The sequence below is a fragment of the Nomascus leucogenys genome, unplaced genomic scaffold (genome assembly GCF_006542625.1).
Source record: "Nomascus leucogenys isolate Asia unplaced genomic scaffold, Asia_NLE_v1 Super-Scaffold_249, whole genome shotgun sequence".
Classification (NCBI taxonomy): Eukaryota; Metazoa; Chordata; class Mammalia; order Primates; family Hylobatidae; genus Nomascus; species Nomascus leucogenys.
In genome coordinates this window covers 841663-860830 of record NW_022095768.1, presented here as the reverse complement: position 1 = coordinate 860830, position 19168 = coordinate 841663, and the positions used below count along the sequence as shown (strand labels likewise).

Below are 19168 nucleotides of genomic sequence, written 5' to 3'. Positions count from 1 at the left end.
TTATTTATAATCCCTTGGGTATATACACAGTAATGGAATTGCTGGATCAAATTGTATTTCTGGTTCTAGATCCTTGAGGAATTGCCACACTGTCTTCCACAATGGTTGAACTAATTTGCACTCCCACCAACAGTGTAAAAGTGTTCCTATTTCTCCACATCCTTTCCAGCATCTGTTGTTTCCTGACTTTTTAATAATCACCCTTCTAACTGGTGTGAGATGGTATCTCATTGTGGTTTTGATTTGCATTTCTCTAACGACCAGGGGTGATGACCTTTTTTTATTTCATGTGTTTGTTGGCTGCATAAATGTCTTCTTTTGAAAAGTGTCTGTTCATATCCTTCACCCACTTTTTGATGGGGCTTTTTTTTTGTAAATTTGTTTGAGTTCCTTGTAGATTCTGGATATTAGACCTTTATCAGATGGGTAGATTGCAAAATTTTTCTACCATTCTGTAGGATGCCTGTTCACACTGATGATAGTTTCTTTTGCTGTGCAGAAGCTCTTTAGTTTCATTAGCTCCCATTTGTCAATTTTGGCCTTTGTTGCAATTGCTTTTGGTATATCAGTCATGAAGTCTTTGCCTATGCCTATATCGTGAATGGTATTGCCTAGGTTTTCTTCTAGGGCTTTAATGGTTTAGGGTTTTACATTTAAGTCTTTAAGCCATCTTGAGTTAATTTTTGTATAAGGTATAAGGAAAGGATCCAGTTTTAGTTTTATGCATATGGTTAGCCAGTTTTCCCAGCATTATTTATTAAACAGGGAATCCTTTCCCCACTGCCTGTTTTTGTCAGATTTGTTGAAGATTAGATGGTTGTAGATGTGTAGTGTTATTTCTGAGACCTCTGTTCTGTTCCATTGGTCTATATATCTGTTTTTGTACCAGTACCATGCTGTTTTGGTTACTGTAGCCTTGTAGTGTAGTGTGAAGTCAGGTAGCATGATGCCTCCAGCTTTGTTCTTTTTGCTTAGGATTGTCTTGGTTATATGGGCTCTTTTTTGATTCCATATGAAATTTAAAGTAGTTTTTTCTAATTCTGTGAATAAAGTCAATGGTAATTTAATGGAAATAGCATAGAATCTATAAATTACTTTGGGCAGTATGGCCATTTTCACGATATTGATTCTTCCTATCGGTGAGCATGGAATGTTTTTCCATTTATTTGTATCCTCTCTTACTTCCTTTAGCAGTGGTTTGTAGTTCTTGAAGAGGTCCTTTACGTCCCTTGTAAGTTGTAAAGTTGTATTGCTAGGTATTTTATTCTCTTTGTAGCAATTGTGAATGGGAATTCACTCATGATTTGACTTCCTGCTTGCCTATTGTTGGTGTATAGGAATGCTTGTGATTTTTGCCCATTGATTTTATGTCCTGAGACTGCTGAAGTTGCTTATCAGCTTAAGGAGTTTTGAGCTGAGATAATGGGGTTTTCTAAATATACAATCATGTCACCTGCAAACAGAGACAATTTGACTTCCTCTCTTTCTATTTTAATACTTTTTATTTCTCTCTCTTGCCTAATTTCCCTGGCCAGAACTTCCAATACGATGTTGAATAGGAGTGGTGAGAGAGAGCATCTTTGTCCTGTGCTGGTTTTCAAAGGGAATGCTTCTGGCTTTTGCCCATTCAGTATGATATTGGCTATGGGTTTGTCATAAATAGCTCTTATTGTTTTGAGACATGTTCTATCAATACCTAGTTTATTGAGAGATTTTACCATGAAGGGATATTGAATTTAATTGAAGGCCTTTTCTGCATCTATTGAGATAATCATGTGGTTTTTGTTACTGGTTCTGTTTATGTGATGGATTGCATTTATTGATTTGCTTATTTTGAACCAGCCTTGCATCTCAGGGATGAAGCCAACTTGATTGTTGTGGATAAGCTTTTTGATGTGCTGCTGGATTTGGTTTGCCAGTATTCTATTCAAGATTTTCACATTGACGTTCATCAGGGATATTGCCCTTAAATTTTCTTTTTTTGGTGTGTCTTTGCCACATTTTGGTATAAGGATGATGCTGGCCTCATAAAATGAGTTAGGGAGGAGTCATCCTTTTTCTATTGTTTGGAATAGTCTCAGAAGGAATAGTACCAGCTCCTCCTTGTACCTCTGGTAGAATTTGGCTGTGAATTAATTTGTTCTTGGGCTTTTTTTGGTTGGTAGGCTCTTAATTACTGCCTCGATTTCAGAACTTGTTATGGTCTATTCAGGCATTCGACATCTTCCTGGTTTAGTCTTGGGAGGGTGTATATGTCCAGGAATTTATCCATTTCTTCTAGATTTTCTTTTTTTTAATTACAATTTTTTTTTATTTTTTATTTTTGAGACAGAGTCTCCCTCTGTGGCCTAGGCTGGAGTGAAGTGGCATGATCTTGGCACACTGCAATCTCCAACCCCCAGGTTCAAGTGATTCTCCTGCCTCAGCTTCCTGAGTAGCTGGGATTATAGGTGCCCACTACCACACCTGGCTAAATTTTTTTGTATTTTTAGTAGAGATGAGGTTCCACCATGTTGGCCATGTTGGTCTCAAACTCCTGATCTCAAGATCCACCCATCTTGGCCTCCCAGAGTGCTAGGATTACAGGCGTGAGCCACCATACCTTGTCTCTTCTAGATTTTCTAGTTTATTTGCATAGAGGTGTTTATAATATTCTCTGATTATGGTTTGTGTTTCTGTGAGATCAGTGGTGATATCCCCTTTATCATTTTGTCATTATCACGTTTTCCTTATTTTGTCCACTGTAGATAGGCATCTAGGTTGATTCCACATCTTTAATATTGTGAGAAGTGCTGTGATGAACATGTGTGCATGTTTATGGCAGAATGATTTGTATTCTTTTGGGTATATACCCGTTAATGGGATTGCTGGGTCAAATGGTAGTTCTGTTTTAAGTCCTTTGAGAAATCTGCAAACTGCTTGCCACAGTGGCTGGATGAGTTTACATTCCCAGCAGCAGTGCAAAAGCATTCTTTTCTCCACAACCTTGCCAGCATCTGCTATTTCTTTGACTTTTTAATAATAGCCATTCTCAGTGATGTGAGATAGTATCTCACAGTGGTTTTAATTTGCATTTCTCTGATGATTAGTGATGTTGAACCTTTTTTTATATGCTTGTTGGCCACATGTATGTCTTCTTTTGAAAGATATCTATTCATGTTTTTTGCCCATTTTAATAGGTTGTTTTATGCTTTTTAAGTTCCCTATAGATTCTGCACATTAGACCCTTGTTGAATGCATAGTTTGCAAATATTTTCTCCCAAACAGAGAACAAAGATTGTCTGTTTACTCTGAGATGATCATATGGTTTTGTTGATAATTTCTTTTGCTATGCAGAAGCTCTTTGGTTTAATTAGGTTCACTTGTAAATTTTTGTTTTTGTTGCAACTACTTTTGGAGCCTTTGTCATAAAATCTCTGCCAGGGCCTATGTTCAGAATGACATTTCCTAAGTTTTCTTCTAGGGTTTTTATAATTTTAGGTTTTACATTGAAGTCTTTAATTCATCTTGAGCTGTTTTTTGTGTATAGTGAAAGGAAAAAGTCCAGCATAAACCTCCTGTATATGGCTAGCCAGTTATCGCAGCACATTTATTGAATAGGGAGCCCTTTCCCCATTGCTTGCTATTGTCAACTTCATTGAAGATCAGATGGTTGCAAGTGCACAGTTTTATTTCTGGGTTCTCTAACCTTTTCCATTGGTTTTTGTGTCTATTTTTATATCAGTACTATGCTGTTTTGTTTTGTTTGCTGTAGCCTTGTAGTATAATTTGAAGGCTGGTAATGTGATGCCTCCAGCTTTGTTTTTTATTGGTTTTTTGTTTGTTTGTTTGCTTAGGATTGCTTTGATTATTCGAGCTCTTTTTTTTTTGGTTCCATATGAATTTTATAATGTTTTTTTCTAATTTTCTGAAAAATATCATGTATATTTTGATAGGGATACCTTTTAATCTGTAAATTTCTTTGAGGAGTATGGCATTGTAACAATATTGATTCTTCCTATCCATGAGCGTGGAATGTTTTCCCATTTGCTTGCATTACTTCTGATTTCTTTCAGCAGTATTATGTAATTCTTGTTGTAGAAATCTTCACCTCCCTGGTTCGCTGCATTCCTAGGTATTTTATTCTTTTTTATGGCTGTTGTGAATGTGATTGCACTCTCAATTTGGCTATCAGCTTGAACATTATTAATGTATAAAAATTGCTACTGATTTCTGTACATTTATCTTGTATCCCGAAACTTTTCTGAACTGGTTATCAGATCTAAGAGCCTTTGGGCAGAGAATACGCGGTTTCCTAGGTGTGGAATCATATCGCCTGTGAGTAGAGATAGTTTGATTTCCTCTTCTTATTTGGATACTTTCTATTTCTTCCTTTTGCCTGATTGCTCAGGCTAACACTTCCAGTACTATGTTGACTAGGAGTGGTGAGTGTGAACATCCTTGTCTTATTCCAGTTCTCAAGGGAGATGCTTCTGGCTTTTGCCTGTTTTGTTTGATCTTGTCTGTGGGTTTGTCAAAGAAGGCTCTTATTATTTTGAAGTATGTTCCTTTGATGCTTAGTTTGTTAAGGTTTTTAACATGAAGGAGTGTTGGATTTTATTGAAAGCCTTTCCTGCATCTATTGAGATGATCATGTGGTTTTTGTTTTTAGTTATGTTTATGTGATGAATCACATGTATTGATTTGCATATCTTTAAACCAACCTTTCATCCCAGGAATAAAGCCTACTTGATTATAGTTAATTAGCTTTTTCATGTGCTGCTGGATTCAAATTGCTAGTATTTTGTTGAGAATTTTTGCATTTATGTTCATCAGGAACATTGGCCTGAGGTTTTTGTTGTTATTGTTGTGTCTCTGCCAGGTTTTGGTATCAGAATGACACTGGCGGGGGAGGAATCAGTTAGGGAAGGGTCCCTCCTCCTTAATTTTTGGGAATAGTTTTATTAGGATTGGTACCAGCTCTTTATACATCTGATAGAATTTGACTGTGAATCCATCCAGTCTGGGTTTTTTCTGGTTGGTTGGTTTTTTTAACTGTTTCATTTTTGAAACTCATTATTGGTCTGTTCAGGGTTTCAGCTTCTTCCTGGTTCAGTATTGGAAAGTTGTATGTTTCCAGGAATTTATTCATTTACTCTAGGTTTTCTAGTTTGTGTGCATAAAGGTGTTCATAATAGTCTTTGAGGGTTTTTTTGTATTTCTGTGGGGTCAATGATAACGTCCCTTTTGTCATTTCTGATAGTGTTTATTTGGATCTTCCTTCTTTTTTTCTTTATTAGTCTAGCTATTGGTCTGTCAATCTTATTTATTCTTTCAAAGAACCACCTTTTGGTTTTGTTTATCTTTTGCATGGTTTTTCATGTCTCCATTTCATTCAGTTCAGCTTTGCTTTTGGTTATTTCTTTTCTTCTGTTAGTTTTGGGGTTGGTTTGCTCTTGTTTTTCTAGTTCTTCTAGGTGTGATGTTAAGTTGTTAATTTATCTTTCTAACTGTTTTATGTGGGTATTTAGCCCTATAAACTTCCCTCTTAACACTGCCTTAGCTGTGTCCCAGGGATTCCGGTGCAATGTATCTTTGTTTTCATTAGATTCAAATAATTTCCTGATTTCTTCCTTAATTTCTTGTTTACACAAAAGTCATTCAGATGGAGATTGTTTAATTTCCATGTAATTATATGGTTTTAAGAGCCCTTCTTGGTATTGATTTCTATTTATTGTACTGTGGTCTGAGAGTGTGATTGGTATGATTTCAATTTTCTTTGATTTGTTGAGAATTGCTTCATGGTTAAGCATGGTGTCAATTTTAGAGTATGTGCCACGTGCAGATGAGAAGAATGTCTGTTCTATTGTTGTTGGGTGTTCTATAGATTTCTGTTAGGTTCATTTCATCAAGTGTCAAGTTTAGGTCTCAAATATCTTAATTAGTTTTCTGCCTCAATTATGTCTAACACTGTTAGTGGGGTTTTGAAGTCTCCCATTATTACTATGTAGTTATCTAAGTGTCTTTGTAGGTCTCTAAGAATTTGTTTTATGAATTTTAGTGCTCCAGTGTTGGGAGCACATATATTTAGGATAGTTAAGTCTTCTTGGTGAATTGAAATGTTTATCATTATGTGATGCCCTTTTTTGCCCTTTTTGATCATTGTTGGTTTAAAGTCTATTTGTCTGAAATAAGAATAGCAACCCCTGCTTTTTTATTTTCTGTTTTTCTGGATGTCTGAAGACTAGTAATAAACTAGGACAAGTTAATGGGTGCAGCAAACCAACATGGCACACGTATACATATGTAACAACCTGCACGTTGCGCACATGTACCCTAGAACTTAAAGTATATAAAAAAAGATTTCATTGAGCACAAGACTTCAGACACAAAACAGTGCATGCCATATAATTCCATTTATGTGAATTTCAAGAACAATCAGTGATAACAGACGTCAAAGTAGTGGTCACCTCTGGAAGGTGGGACATTGACCAATTAGTATTTCTTACGTGCTTCACAGCATCAAGCATCACTTATTGTCCCAGTAAAATAGACTAATGTCAAATAGCACTGTATGGTCATAGATAAGTTCTAGTTCTCCCATTTAACAGAAGACTATTCAATCATTAAGAAATTCAGTTATAGAGATATGTAAAATGACTTTTGACATAGCATTAACTAACAAATGGAGACCAACATTTATCCAGTAAAATTCCTGATATGCTCACATGGAAAGAAAAAAAGAACAACAGAAATTTTACTGTGATTCTGTGTCAATATTGAGTGTACATGTTGTTTTATAATATTTTTATGATTTTTGAGATATACTTTTCAAGAGTTCTAAGTCATCGTATATTATTTTTAAAAATATAAATGTGTTTCTACAAAATGCTGCTCCAACAGAAAAGCTTCTGCTTCTTTGCTTATTCTTAGTACCAGCATGTGCTGAATACACGGTTGTTCCTGTTGGCATTTTCCACTTGGTCATGGGAAGGAGCAGCTCCAGGCAACCCCCCTGGGAGTTCCCCAGAAGGAAAGGGCAGCGGAAGCTAGAAATGTAAACAACTAAAATGATGATGCAACAACTGGTAAGATGCCAAGTTCCCACTGGAGAGGAAGATGGTACACCTCAATTTGTCTGGGACAACCCTGGTTTATTCCTGTCTGGTTTGCAAAATAAAGTATATAATAGTTCTCGTAAAGAGGAGACCTCTTATGGCTTCTTAGACCCTAATATCATAAGTAAGTATTAATTTTTGACAGTGTGCTTGTCCAGACAATGCCCAGAAAGGGGACTGGATTTTCTAGAGTAGAAACAGTAAAGCTTGCCCTGGGAGGTGACCAACCATTTATTTCAGATTTGGCCCCCTTTGACACCTGTGTAGTTTGGGAAGTCTTCATAAATGAGACGTGATTTATACCAGGTCTCAAATGATTCCTGTTTGGGAAGGAATTACAGGTTGATGGAATATTATAAGCAATGCATATAGTGATGGATATAAGAAGTGCAGGTGGTATGAAGGAAGAAGTAAGGAAGTAGTCTTGTAATGTTTTCGTGGGCAATGCATGGGTTTTTCTCCCCCAACATACCAATGGATGTCTCCTCTTCTGCAGGCTTGCCTTTCTGGAGAGACTCAGCCCTGGAGGCTGAACATATTGATTAGTGCTGGCTCCCTCCCCTTTTCAGCAGCCACTCCAGCGGTTAGACATGTTTCCTATAAAATGAAAAGTTTGCACCATTGTGGTGCTCCTCAGAGCCTTAACAAGTGAAATGAGATAAACAGGGAAAAGTAAAGGCACAAGGTGCCCCAGCTCTGCTTCACTGAGCAGTTTTAGTTTTAATCTGTTACGTCAGAACTTACCAATAAGTTACTCCTTGAGAATAGACTTTAGAAGGTAAACAAATCTCTGAAAACCACAACATTGCATACATTTGCCAACACTATTATGTTACTCCCTAAGATTGTGGGCACTAAGATTGCCCAGTACTATCGTGGGTAGATGGCAGGATGCTTGGTTTCTAAGATTCTACAGCAACATAATGATTCTAAAATAACAGGATTCTATAGATCTTGGAGACTTCTGTTATATAAAGATTATTGGATTGGGAAACAGCTGGCTGAACTTCTACTCTAGACATAACTGCATTACTAACATAGGACCTTCATAAGTTCTCACTCTGATTGGCGAACCAGGGTAGATTTTCAGGTCTTCATAGAATATCATCCATTCAGAGCCATCAGCAAATAATCCCAGAAGGTCTCTATTTCTTTCCCCAGTACAGAGTCACCCTGATTTATGGCAGCAGGTTCTTCTGGAAAAGGCATGGAAGAAGATTTATAGTATTTAGTATTAGACCTATGAGTTGCCAGATTAAGCAAAAATATTGCAAGAGGCATATCTATGCTAAAAAAAAAAAAAATCACTCCCTGTTTATTTGCAAGTCACATTTAACTAAGTGCCCTGTATTTCATCTGGCAATCCAGCATTGCAGGGCCCTTCCTCAAAAAGACCTGTCCTACTCATCCATCAAGAGACTTCAGGTCTATAAACTGGCTTAGATCTGATAACTGGGTAAGAGATATGAGCATTTTCTACAGGGACTTATACTAGCTTTCTGCCCACTAGAATTTTTTACCTTAAAGTCAAGAAGCACCTTAGTAAGTATCTCATCTATTTCATTTCTATGGATTCCATAGTCTTAGCTACAAATCTCTGCCAATCAAAGCACTCAGATTACAACTCTGGCCCTGTGGCTTCTTGGGGTAATTGTGTCCACCCTGTCTCTGCTGTTTAATAAACATTGCCACCTGGCTTTTGTTGCTCCTGGAACCCATTTCTCCCACTGAGATCAGCAACCCCAGTCTCATTGCAGCAGTGGTTCTCCAAGAGTGGTCCTCAGACAAGCATTATCAGTATCACCTGAGAACTTGTTAGAAATACACAATTTTGGCACTGTTCTAAGAACTCTCCATGCATTATCTTATTGACTCTCCCAACATCGTAATGAGATAGCGATTACCAATCAGTTTCCTCATGGAGGCTCAGAGAGGGAAGCAATTTGCTCTGAATCACATAACCAGTAAATGATGGATATAAAACTTGAACCCATGCTTAACTGACCCCAGTTCCCAGGCTCACATTCTCCTATGTCGTATTAAGTCCTGAATCACAGGAAAGGACAGACAGGAGATTTTACAGCTGGGAAGATTTGAATGTCCTCTCACTCATCCAGTTTATAGGAAAGTTTGGGCCGTATGTGTGTGAGTCAATTTTAAGAGTGCTAGACTGAGAAAAACAACATACAAGGTTCAATCGCCCAAATTCAGAATTTAATGTACTGGCGCGAGTACCTGGAAGGGATGTTAATGGTCAGCTAGATTGGCTAATTGAAGTCTAGACTTAAAAAGGAGTCTAAAAGAAGGAAGCAGAGCAAGATGGCTGAATAAAAGCCTCCACTGATCATCCTCCCTGCAGGAACACCAAATGGGGCACCTATCTACACAGAAAAAGCAGCTTCATAAGACCCAAACTTAGGTAAGTAATCACAGTACCTGGCTTTAACATCATATCACTGAGTCACTGAAGAGAGTTGGAAAGACAAGCTCAAATTGCCAACACCCCTCCCCTATCTCTTGGCAGCGGCTGCATGAAGCGGAAAGAAAATGTGTGTGGGTAGGGGGAGGGAAAGTGCAGTGATTGGGTAACTTGCACTGGAACTCAGTGCTGCCAACACTGGGCAGAACTCAGCCAGTGCCCACAAAGGAAGCATTTAGACCTGCCCTGGCCAGAGAAGAATTATCTGTGCCAGGAGTTGGAATGTTAATTCTGGCAAGCCTTGCCACCATGGGCTAAATTGCTCTGGCTAAATTGTTCTAAATAAACTTGGAAGGCAGTCTAGGCCACAAAGACTGCACTTACTAGGCAAGTTCTGGTGCTGTGAACTGGTGGGCGACATGCAACCTAGTGAGACACCAGCTGGGGCAGCCAAGGGAGTGCTTATGTTACGCTTCCTCCAACCCCATGTGTCACAGCTTGCAGCTCTGAAAGAGACCCCTTTTTTCACTTGAAAAGAGAGGGATTAAAAAAAAAAACTTTGTCTTACAAGTTGGATGCTAAATAGCTCAGCCACAGTAGGAAGCCACAGTAAGGCATTGGGAAGGGTTGTGAGGCCCCCATTCCAGGGCCTAGCTCCAGGATATTTCCAGATATACTCTGGGGCTGAAAGGAATCCACTACCTTGAAGGGAAGGACCCAGTCCTGGCAGGATTCATCACCTGTTGACTAAAGAGCCCTGGGGCACCCAATAACCAGCAGCCATAATCAGGTAGCACATTCTATAGGCCTTGGGTGAGACTGAGACATACTGGCTTCAGGTGTGACCCGGCACATTTCCAGATATGATAGCTACAAGGACAATCCCCGTTGCTTGAGAAAAACAGAGAGAAGAGTAAAGAGGACTTTGTCTTGAGCTTAGCAGCTCAACTACAGTAGAGAAGAGCACCAAGTGGGCATTGGGGTCCCCAGTTCCAGGCCTTGGCTCTTGTACAGCATCTCTGGACCTACCTTGGGCCAGAGGGGAGCCCACTGCCCTAAAGAGTGAGTCCCAGGCCTGGCAGCATTCACCACAAGCTGACCAAAGAGCCCTTAGGCCTTAAGTGAACATTGAAGGTACCCTGGCAGTACTCCTTATGGACCTGTGGTGGTGGTGGTGAACATGAGGAGAGACTCCTCTACCTAGGGAAAGGGAAGGAAAGGATGGAAAGAACTTCATTTTGTGGCTTGGGTGCCAGTTCAGCCACAGTGGAACAGAGCAACAGGTGTATTACTAAGGTTTCTGACTCCAGACCCTGGCCCCTGGACAGCATCTCTGGACTGCCTAAGGCCTGGAAGAATTTGCTGCCCTTCAGGGAAGGACATAAGCCTGGTTGGTTTTGCCACATGCTAATTGTAGAGCCCTAGGGCCTTGAGTGAACATAGCCAGTAGTCAGCTAGTGGTTCCAGTTGGCCCTGGGAAAGACCAAGTACTATACTGGTTTTAGGTCTGACCCAGTTCAGTCCCAGTAGTGGTGGCCACGGGGGTAGTTGTGTAACCTCTCTTCCAGCTCCAGGCATCTCAGCACAGAGAGGGATAATCTGTTTGTTTGGGACAAAGTAAGAAAAAAGAACAAGAGTTTCTGCCTGGTAGGCCAGAGAATTCTTCTGGATTTTATCCAAGACCACCAAAGTGGTAAACAGAAAAATGCAGAATAACATTGCAATTGTGGTATGTAAACTATGCATAAGTTAAGTAGAAAGACAAAAAGGCAAACTGATCCAAATATCTGCAACAACTTTTGAAGACATAGATAGTACAATAAAATATAAACAGAAACAACAGAAAGTTAAAAGTGGGGAGATAAAGTTAAAATGTAGAAGTTTTGTCAGTTTTCTCTTTGTTTGTTTATGTAATCAGCATTAAATTGTAATCAATTTTTTTAAAATGGGTTATAAGACATTATCTGCAACCCTCATGGTAACCTCAAATCTAAAAACACACAACAGATACACAAAAAATAAAAAGCAAGAAATTAAATCATACCACTATAGAAAATAATCTTCACCAAAAGGAAGATAGGAAGGAAGGAAGGAAAGAAAGAAGAGAAGACCACCAAACAACCAGAAAACAAACAACAAAATGGCAGGAGTAATAATAACATTAAATGTAAATAGACTAAAGTCTCTAATTAAAAGACATAAAATGTGGCTAAAAGGATGAAGGAGCAAGACCTGATGATCTGTTGCCTACAAGAAACACACTTCACCTATAAAGGCACACAAAGACTGAAAACAAAAGGGATGCAAAAAATACTCCAAGCAAATGAAAACCAAAAAAGAGCAGGAGTGGCTATACTAATATCAGACAAAATCAATTTCAAGACAAAAACCATAAAAAAGAGACAGAGAGAGTAATTATATAGTGATAAAAGGGTCAGTTTAACAAGAAGATGTAACAATTATAAATATATAGGCACCCAACATTGGAGCATCCAGATATATAAAGCAAATATCATTAGCACTAAAGAGAGAGATAGATTCCAACAGGATAACAGCTGGATAATTTAACACCCCACTTTCAGACCCTGAAACAGATCATCCAGACAGAAAATCAACATAGGAACATCAGACTTAATCTGCACTAAAGACCAATTGGATCTAATAGATATTTACAAAACATTTAATCCAACAGCTGCAAAATACACATTTTTCTCCTCAGCACATAGATCATTCTCAAGGATATATCAGATGTTAAGCCACAAAACAAGTCTTAAAACATTCAAAAAGTTGAAATAATATCAAGTATCTTCTCTGAACACAATGGAATAAAACTAGAAGTCAATAACAAGAGGAATTTTGGAAACTCCACAAACACATGGAATATAAACAATATGCTCCTGAACAACTAGTTGGTCAATGAAGAGATTAAAAGGGAAACTGAAACATTTATTGAAACAAATGATGATGGAAACACAATATACCAAAACCTATGGGTTACAGCAAAAGCAGTGCTAAGAGGTTAATTTATAGCTCTAAGTGCCTACATCTAAAAAGAAGCAAACCTTCAAATAAACAACCTGACAATAAATGCTTGAAGCAATGGATATCCCATTTACCCTGATGTAGTTATTACACATTACATGAATGCATCAAAATATCTCATGTAATCCATAAAAATACACACCTACTATGTACTCACAAAAATTAAAAATTAAAAAATAAGAAGCCCGCAGTTAATGAAGTTGAAATATCAGAAATTCTCTGGAATGACAGGAAGGAGTCCAGAGACTCAGGGAAGTGGATCTGTTGGAATGGATCTAGTCTATATGCAAGCTGCTGGGAGGCCTAGGGGGACACTCCCTTCAATCGAGGTATTAAGAAATGTTTTGATGAGGTTGTGGGAGGAGGGCAGGATGCTTAAGAGCTCTGTAGTGGCTATTCTTTACAGATCAGTGATGACAGTGGGACATGCTATAATCCCATAGTTCTCAAACTTTTGTGTATTTCAGGATCACCTGACGGGCTTGTTAAAGCAGTCTGCCATGCTACTACTGGTGGTAATTAAAGTAATCATGATATGTCGACAGATCCTATTTCTGTGCCCCTTTCCATGGTGCACCTAAAATATACGAGCAATCCAATCCCAGAATCCCATTTGGAAGTTCTATTTTATGGGGCCAATTCAATGTCAGTAAGTGTCCCAGCAAGAAATAGATAACATTTAAAACGGAAGACTTGGAGAAAGGTTTAGTAAAGAAGCTATTTACAAAGATGTAAGTGGGTGAAGAGAGACCACAGGGGTGTTTGGTACCGTGAGGCTATTAAGAACATGGTTAGACTGCAAAAAATTTCTCCCATTCTGTAGGATATCTGTTCACTCTGATGATAGTTTCTTTTGCTGTGCAGAAGCTCTTTAGTTTAATGACATCCCATTTGCCAATTTTTGCTTTTGTTGCAATTGCTTTTGACATTTTCATCACGAAATCTTTTCCTGTGCCTATGTTTTGAATGGCATTGCCTAGAGTTTCTTCTAGGGTTTTTATAGTTTTGGGTTTTACATTTAAGTCTTTAATCCATCTTGATTTCATTTTTGTATGAGGTGTAAGGAAGGGGTCTAGTTTCAATGTTCTGCATACGGCTAGCCAGTTTTCCCAGCATCATTTATTAAATAGGGAATCCTTTCTCCATTGCTTGTTTTTGTCAGGTTTGTCAAAGATCAGATGGTTGTAGATGTGTAGTCTTATTTCTGAGATCTCTATTCTGTTCCATTGGTCTGTGTGTCTGTTTTTGTACCAGTACCATGCTGTTTTGGTTACTGTAGCCTTGTAGTATAGTTTGAAGTCAGGTAGCATGATGCCTCCAGCTGTGTTCTTTTTGTTTAAGATTGTCTTGGCTATTCCACTGTGGCCTGTCAGGAAATGAGGGGAAGGGAGAGCATCAGGATAAATAGCTAATGTAGGTGGAGCTTAATACGTGGGTGAGGGTTTGATAGGTGCAGCAAACCACCACAGCACATGTTTACCTATGTAACAGACCTGCACATCCTGCACATGTATCCCAGAACTTAAAATAAAATAAAATTTTTTAAAAAAGAACATGGTTATATTCCTAAATCTAAAAAGGAAGAAAAGGGGATAGCTCAGCAGACCTGGATAGGAGAGTCATGGAGAACCCACCTTGAAAGAAGTTAAAACTATTAGTTGAGGGATGTATCCAGGTTGAGGAACACAGGGAGACAACAGAGGAGAAGAACCTCAACTTAACCCTTCTCCCTGCTCTAATGTCCTCAGAAGCTCCCTTGTGCCTAAACCCAATCAGAAGCTAGAAGGCCAGCAACCTCACTGTTGTAACCCACAAAGATTGGCTTCCTAGGGCAGAGAATAGAATGGAAAAGAATGGAATGTGTGTCTGAAGGGACAAGCTTGTAATATCCTTTTCTCATGTGGGTCTTGACACATTTTTGTGTCAAAGTTAGGTAGGTCTCAGAATGAATTGGGTGGTGTACAATCTTTTGATATTCTCTGGAAGAAATTGCACAAGATTGAAATGATCGCTTCCTTCAGTGCTTGGAGGAATTAGCTGTTCATGCCCTTTGAGCCCAGAGAACGTTTTGTGGGTAGATTTTCAATTCCTGATTCCATTTCTTTAATAGCTTTAGAATGACTTTCTATTTTTTATTTCTTTGTGCACCCTGGTCAGTTAGATTTTTAAGAAATTCATCCATTTCCTCTAAACTAAATTTTTGGCATAAGGTTCTTATTATTTTCTTTTTGGTGTCTGCAGGCTCTGCAACTGGTTATATATGCCTTTTTCCTTTTTTCTTTTTCATTTTTTTTTTCTTTTTCTGGGACAGAGTCCTACTCTGTCACCTAGACTGGGGTGCAGTGGTACAATCTTGGCTCACTGCAACCTCGGCCTCCCAGGTTCAAGCAATTCTCCTGCCTCAGCCTCCCAAGTAGCTGGGATTACAGGCACGTGCCACCATGCCTGGGTAATTTTTGTATTTTTTTTTAGTAGAGACAGGGTTTTACCATGTTGTCCAGGCTGCTCTAGAACTCTTGACCTCAAGTGATCCCCCTGCCTCAGCCCCTTTTTTCTTTTTTTTTGTGTTCAGTTCAGGAGAGTTTTAGCTTAATTATAGGCTACAGAACCAGCTTTGGGCTTCATCTATCCTTTCTAATATTTACTGTTTCCTATTTCTCTAATCCTAGGTCTTTATTTCTTCCCTTTACTTTCACTGGGCTTATTTTGCTAGAGTGGAATGCAGAGGGATGAGTATTCCAGGAAGGCACAAAAGCTTTGCCAAGTCTTGGAGCTAGGGATGAGTGGGGAAGGGACATGTTCAACCATTCTAAGCCATTCCCTCCCCACCTCCCAGCTCCCAGATATGTGCTCGTCGCAGGAGGAGCCCAGGAATGGGCCAAACACCTCACTTCTTTGCTCTGAGGGCCACCCCTACCCTCCCATCAACAGCTCTAGAAACCCAATGGTCCTTCCTGGAAACAGGGGACCTGCATCAATCAGAGGTGTTCGAACCATGTCCTTCTGGGCCTGAGGGGCAGAAAGGGTCACAATATATGATGTAAGGAGCCTCTGTCATCAGAACCTGACTTAATCTGTTTCAGATATTAGACTTCCACGTAAAAGTTGACTTGGAAAAAGACTTCTGCCGCTAAACAAAAGTTGAAACTGCCTTGGTGATAAAATATAAGCAGACTGGCTTTCTCTTCTAGCTTTCCCACTCACTTCCCATAAGATTTTGGTCAAGTTATTTAATCTCTCTGCATCCGTTTCCTCTTCTATGAAATGGGCATGATAATAATGGTATGTACCTCCTCAAACTAAATATATAACGTGAACAGAGTCCTCAGCACAGTACTCTTTCTCTACAGGAGTTAATTTTCATTGTTTTTCTTTTTCCTGTTGGAGAAAGTAAGCAGAAAACAGCTCCTTGGATGGCTTCCCATGGTGAGTGGCTGGGGCACATCTGTGTCCCTTTTTCCTCTCTGGCTCCTTGTGGCCTGGACAGCCAGAAGGAAGCCATGACATGCTGCTTCAGCCCTCAGCTTCCCTCTTGCATTTCCTAGAAAAGTCTTTGGTGCCCAGCTCCAGCTCAGCAGATTCAGGATCCCACTTCATCATGACTTGGTCAACACCCTGCTCAGGCCAAGGTCCTCTGAGAGTTCCAAGCCTCTCCACTCCCTATAAAAGGCAGGCAGAACAGCCGGAGGAGCAGAGAGGCAAAGAAACATTGTGAAATCTCCAACTCTTAACCTTCAACATGAAAGTCTCTGCAGTGCTTCTGTGCCTGCTGCTCATAACGGCAGCTTTCAAACCCCAGGGACTTGCTCAGCCAGGTAAGTCACCTCCCTTCGTCTCTCCCTCTCTTTCCCTCTGTTTCTCTATTAAAGGAAGACCTAAGCCTGAGTGCTCCCCCCCACCTTTTTTTTTTAGATTGAGTCTCATTCTGTTGCCCAGGCTGGAGTGCAGGGGTGCGATCTTGGCTCATTGCAACATTCACTTCCTAGGTTCAAGCGATTCTCTTGCCTCAGCCTTCTGAGTAGCTAGGATTACAGGCACCCGCCACCATGTGTAGCTAATTTTTGTATTTTTAGTAGAGAAGGGGTTTCACTATGTTGGCCAGGCTGGTCTCAAACTCTTGACCTCAAGTGATCCTCCTGTCTCTGCCTCCCAAAGTGCTGGGATTACAGGCGTGAGCCACCACGCCCAGCCAAGTGCCCCACTTCTAAGCCCACCAGAATAGTAAGGCTCCTCAGAGGATCACTTTAACATCTAATTTTAAAGATAGAAAGCTGAAGCCCATGTTGGAGGCAGAAGGGACCCTACCCACCCACCTCCAGGTTATTGCGGAGCAAGAATGAAACCTAAGCTTCTGACTCCAAATTTAGGGCCTTTTCTTTGACCTCATCTGATTGTCCCAAACTCTGCAGATCTGGGACCACACCCAGGACCTTTCCCACTGGCTTTGCCTGTGGCCTCCCCTAGATGGCTATGACATGTCTCCACCATGCAGCTGAGCCTTTGAGATCCTGAGGCACATGTCACAGGTCCCACCTCACCTCAGGGTCTAGGGTGGGAGTGCTGGGCTTGGGGGTGGGTAAGATCTACTTCCTCTTTGCTTTGCATCCCATACAGATGCTCCCTGCTGTATCCAAGCTGAGAAAAGCCTAACACATCCTCAAAGTCTTTTTCTTTGTAACTATTTCTAGATGCACTCAACGTCCCATCCACTTGCTGCTTCACATTTAGCAGTAAGAAGATCTCCTTGCAGAGGCTGAAGAGCTATTTGATCACCACCAGCCGGTGTCCCCAGAAGGCTGTCATGTGAGTAGAAAAATCCCTGCTCACCTGGCTCCTCCCCACCCTCACATTCCCCAATCCAAATTTCTGCCCCAGGAGACAGGCATCAGACTGACTTGAGATCTTACTTAGGATGAGATCTAACCCAACTATGTAATGTAAATCCTCCTATTTTGGCTGACAACAGGCCCAAAGAGGGCCTATAATTTCCCATGCCCTGCTTCCTGGATGGGCACCAGCCCACACCCTTTAGCAGATGCCAGGATCAGTTTCCCAGGGGCAGCAAGAACAGTGGCTGCCTCCAGAGACCCCTTCTGTCCACACACCTCCTACTTCCTGTCCTAGAGGGGTGCCCCTCCACCTGTAGCAGGTGGACCAGGCAGGTTTAGAACCCAGTGTGTCATCTCCTGGGTAAACCCTCAAAGGATTCCATCTAACTGTGCCAGCTGTCCTTCCTCCACAGCTTCAGAACCAAACTGGGCAAGGAGATCTGTGCTGACCCAAAGGAGAAGTGGGTCCAGAATTATATGAAACATCTGGGCCAGAAAGCTCACACCCTGAAGACTTGAACTCTGCTACCCCCACTGAAATCAAGCTGGAGTATGTGAAATGACTTTTCCATTCTCCTTTGGCCTCCTCTTCTATACTTTGGAATATTTCTACCATAATTTTCAAATAGGATGCATTCTGTTTTGTGATTCAAAATGTACTATGTGTTAAGTAATATTGGCTATTATTTGACTTGTTGCTGGTTTGGAGTTTATTTGAGTATTGCTGATCTTTTTAAAGCAAGGCCTTGAGCAAGTAGGTTGCTGTCTCTAAGCTGCCTTCCCTTCCACTGTGAGCTGCTGGCAGTGGGTTTCTCTTCGGTTCCTAGGGGTTGAGAGCGTGCCTGTGGGAGTCATGGACATGAAGGGATGCTGCAATGTAGGAAGGAGAGCTCTTTGTGAATGTGAGGTGTTGCTAAATATGTTATTGTGGAAAGATAGTAGGACTGCTGATATTTTGCAGAAAATACACTTTATTTAAAATCTCCTACACAGTGGTGTTTTCTTCAGGAGTAACTTCCAACCAGTAGGGGCCCTCAGAGGTGTGGGTGGATGGCGAAGCATGCCAGTGGAAGGCGGATGTACAGAGGCCCTGGCCATGGGGCTAGCCTGGCTCATCTGAGTTTCAAGGAGGGCCTGCCTCACCAGCCCAGGCTGTTCTGGAACAGTGGCTCCAGTCCCCAGCATGGGCGCTCCTGGCTCGCAGCTGATGTTTCATATTCAGTTCATTTCTTTCTTTAAAACCACACTCCTGCCAAAAGTAAACCCCCCCTCCCCCTCTAGTCTCCCACCCCAATCTATGCCTCCCCACTCCAAGCAGCAAGTGATTCAGACTCCATGTGCACCTGACACTCCGAGGGAAACCAGATGACCAAGTCCTAGTGAGCCTCAGGCTTGGTAGGGAAGGGGGAACTTGAGCTGAACGGACCTTAGAGGATGGGGAAGTGTGGTCATAGCAAAGATTCCTTTAGGGGAGGTCCAAGATGGCAATATGGGGAGAGGGCCTGGGGGGAATATCCCCAAACAGTCAGATATGGGGTTCCAGAATGTAAAAGTTGGAGACATGTAGAAAGGAAAGTTAAGGGCAGGTTCTAGAGGAATTAGAATATCAGGGTGGGGAGTTTAGACTTAGTTCTGAAGGCAGGAGGAAGGTGTGAAGGTTTTTGAGTCATCCAGAGGGAAGAATGGATGCCAGGAAGAGTAGCTATTGGCTGTGGATAAGATGGAGTTGAGAAGGGAGGGCTGAAAACAGCCTACTGCAATAGTCCGAGCAAGAGAAAATA

At 40.7% G+C, this 19168-nt stretch overlaps 1 protein-coding gene across 1 annotated transcript; it reads left to right on the top strand.

Annotated features, from left to right (window-relative positions):
- Positions 1-16222: 16222 nt before the first annotated feature.
- Positions 16223-18375, top strand: CCL13 (C-C motif chemokine ligand 13). Its single transcript, XM_003278363.2, has 3 exons — positions 16223-16373; positions 17247-17361; positions 17801-18375. Exons 1-3 carry the CDS (start codon positions 16298-16300, stop codon positions 17904-17906), a joined length of 297 nt encoding a protein of 98 aa, XP_003278411.1. The 5' UTR covers positions 16223-16297; the 3' UTR covers positions 17907-18375.
- Positions 18376-19168: the final 793 nt, after the last annotated feature.

Coding starts and splice junctions, on each gene's coding strand:
- CCL13 (XM_003278363.2), top strand. CDS start 16,298: ATGAAAGTCTCTGCAGTGCTTCTGTGCCTGCTGCTCATAACGGCAGCT. Junction 16,374..17,246: donor CCAGGGACTTGCTCAGCCAG/GTAAGTCACCTC, acceptor AACTATTTCTAG/ATGCACTCAACGTCCCATCC. Junction 17,362..17,800: donor TGTCCCCAGAAGGCTGTCAT/GTGAGTAGAAAA, acceptor CTTCCTCCACAG/CTTCAGAACCAAACTGGGCA.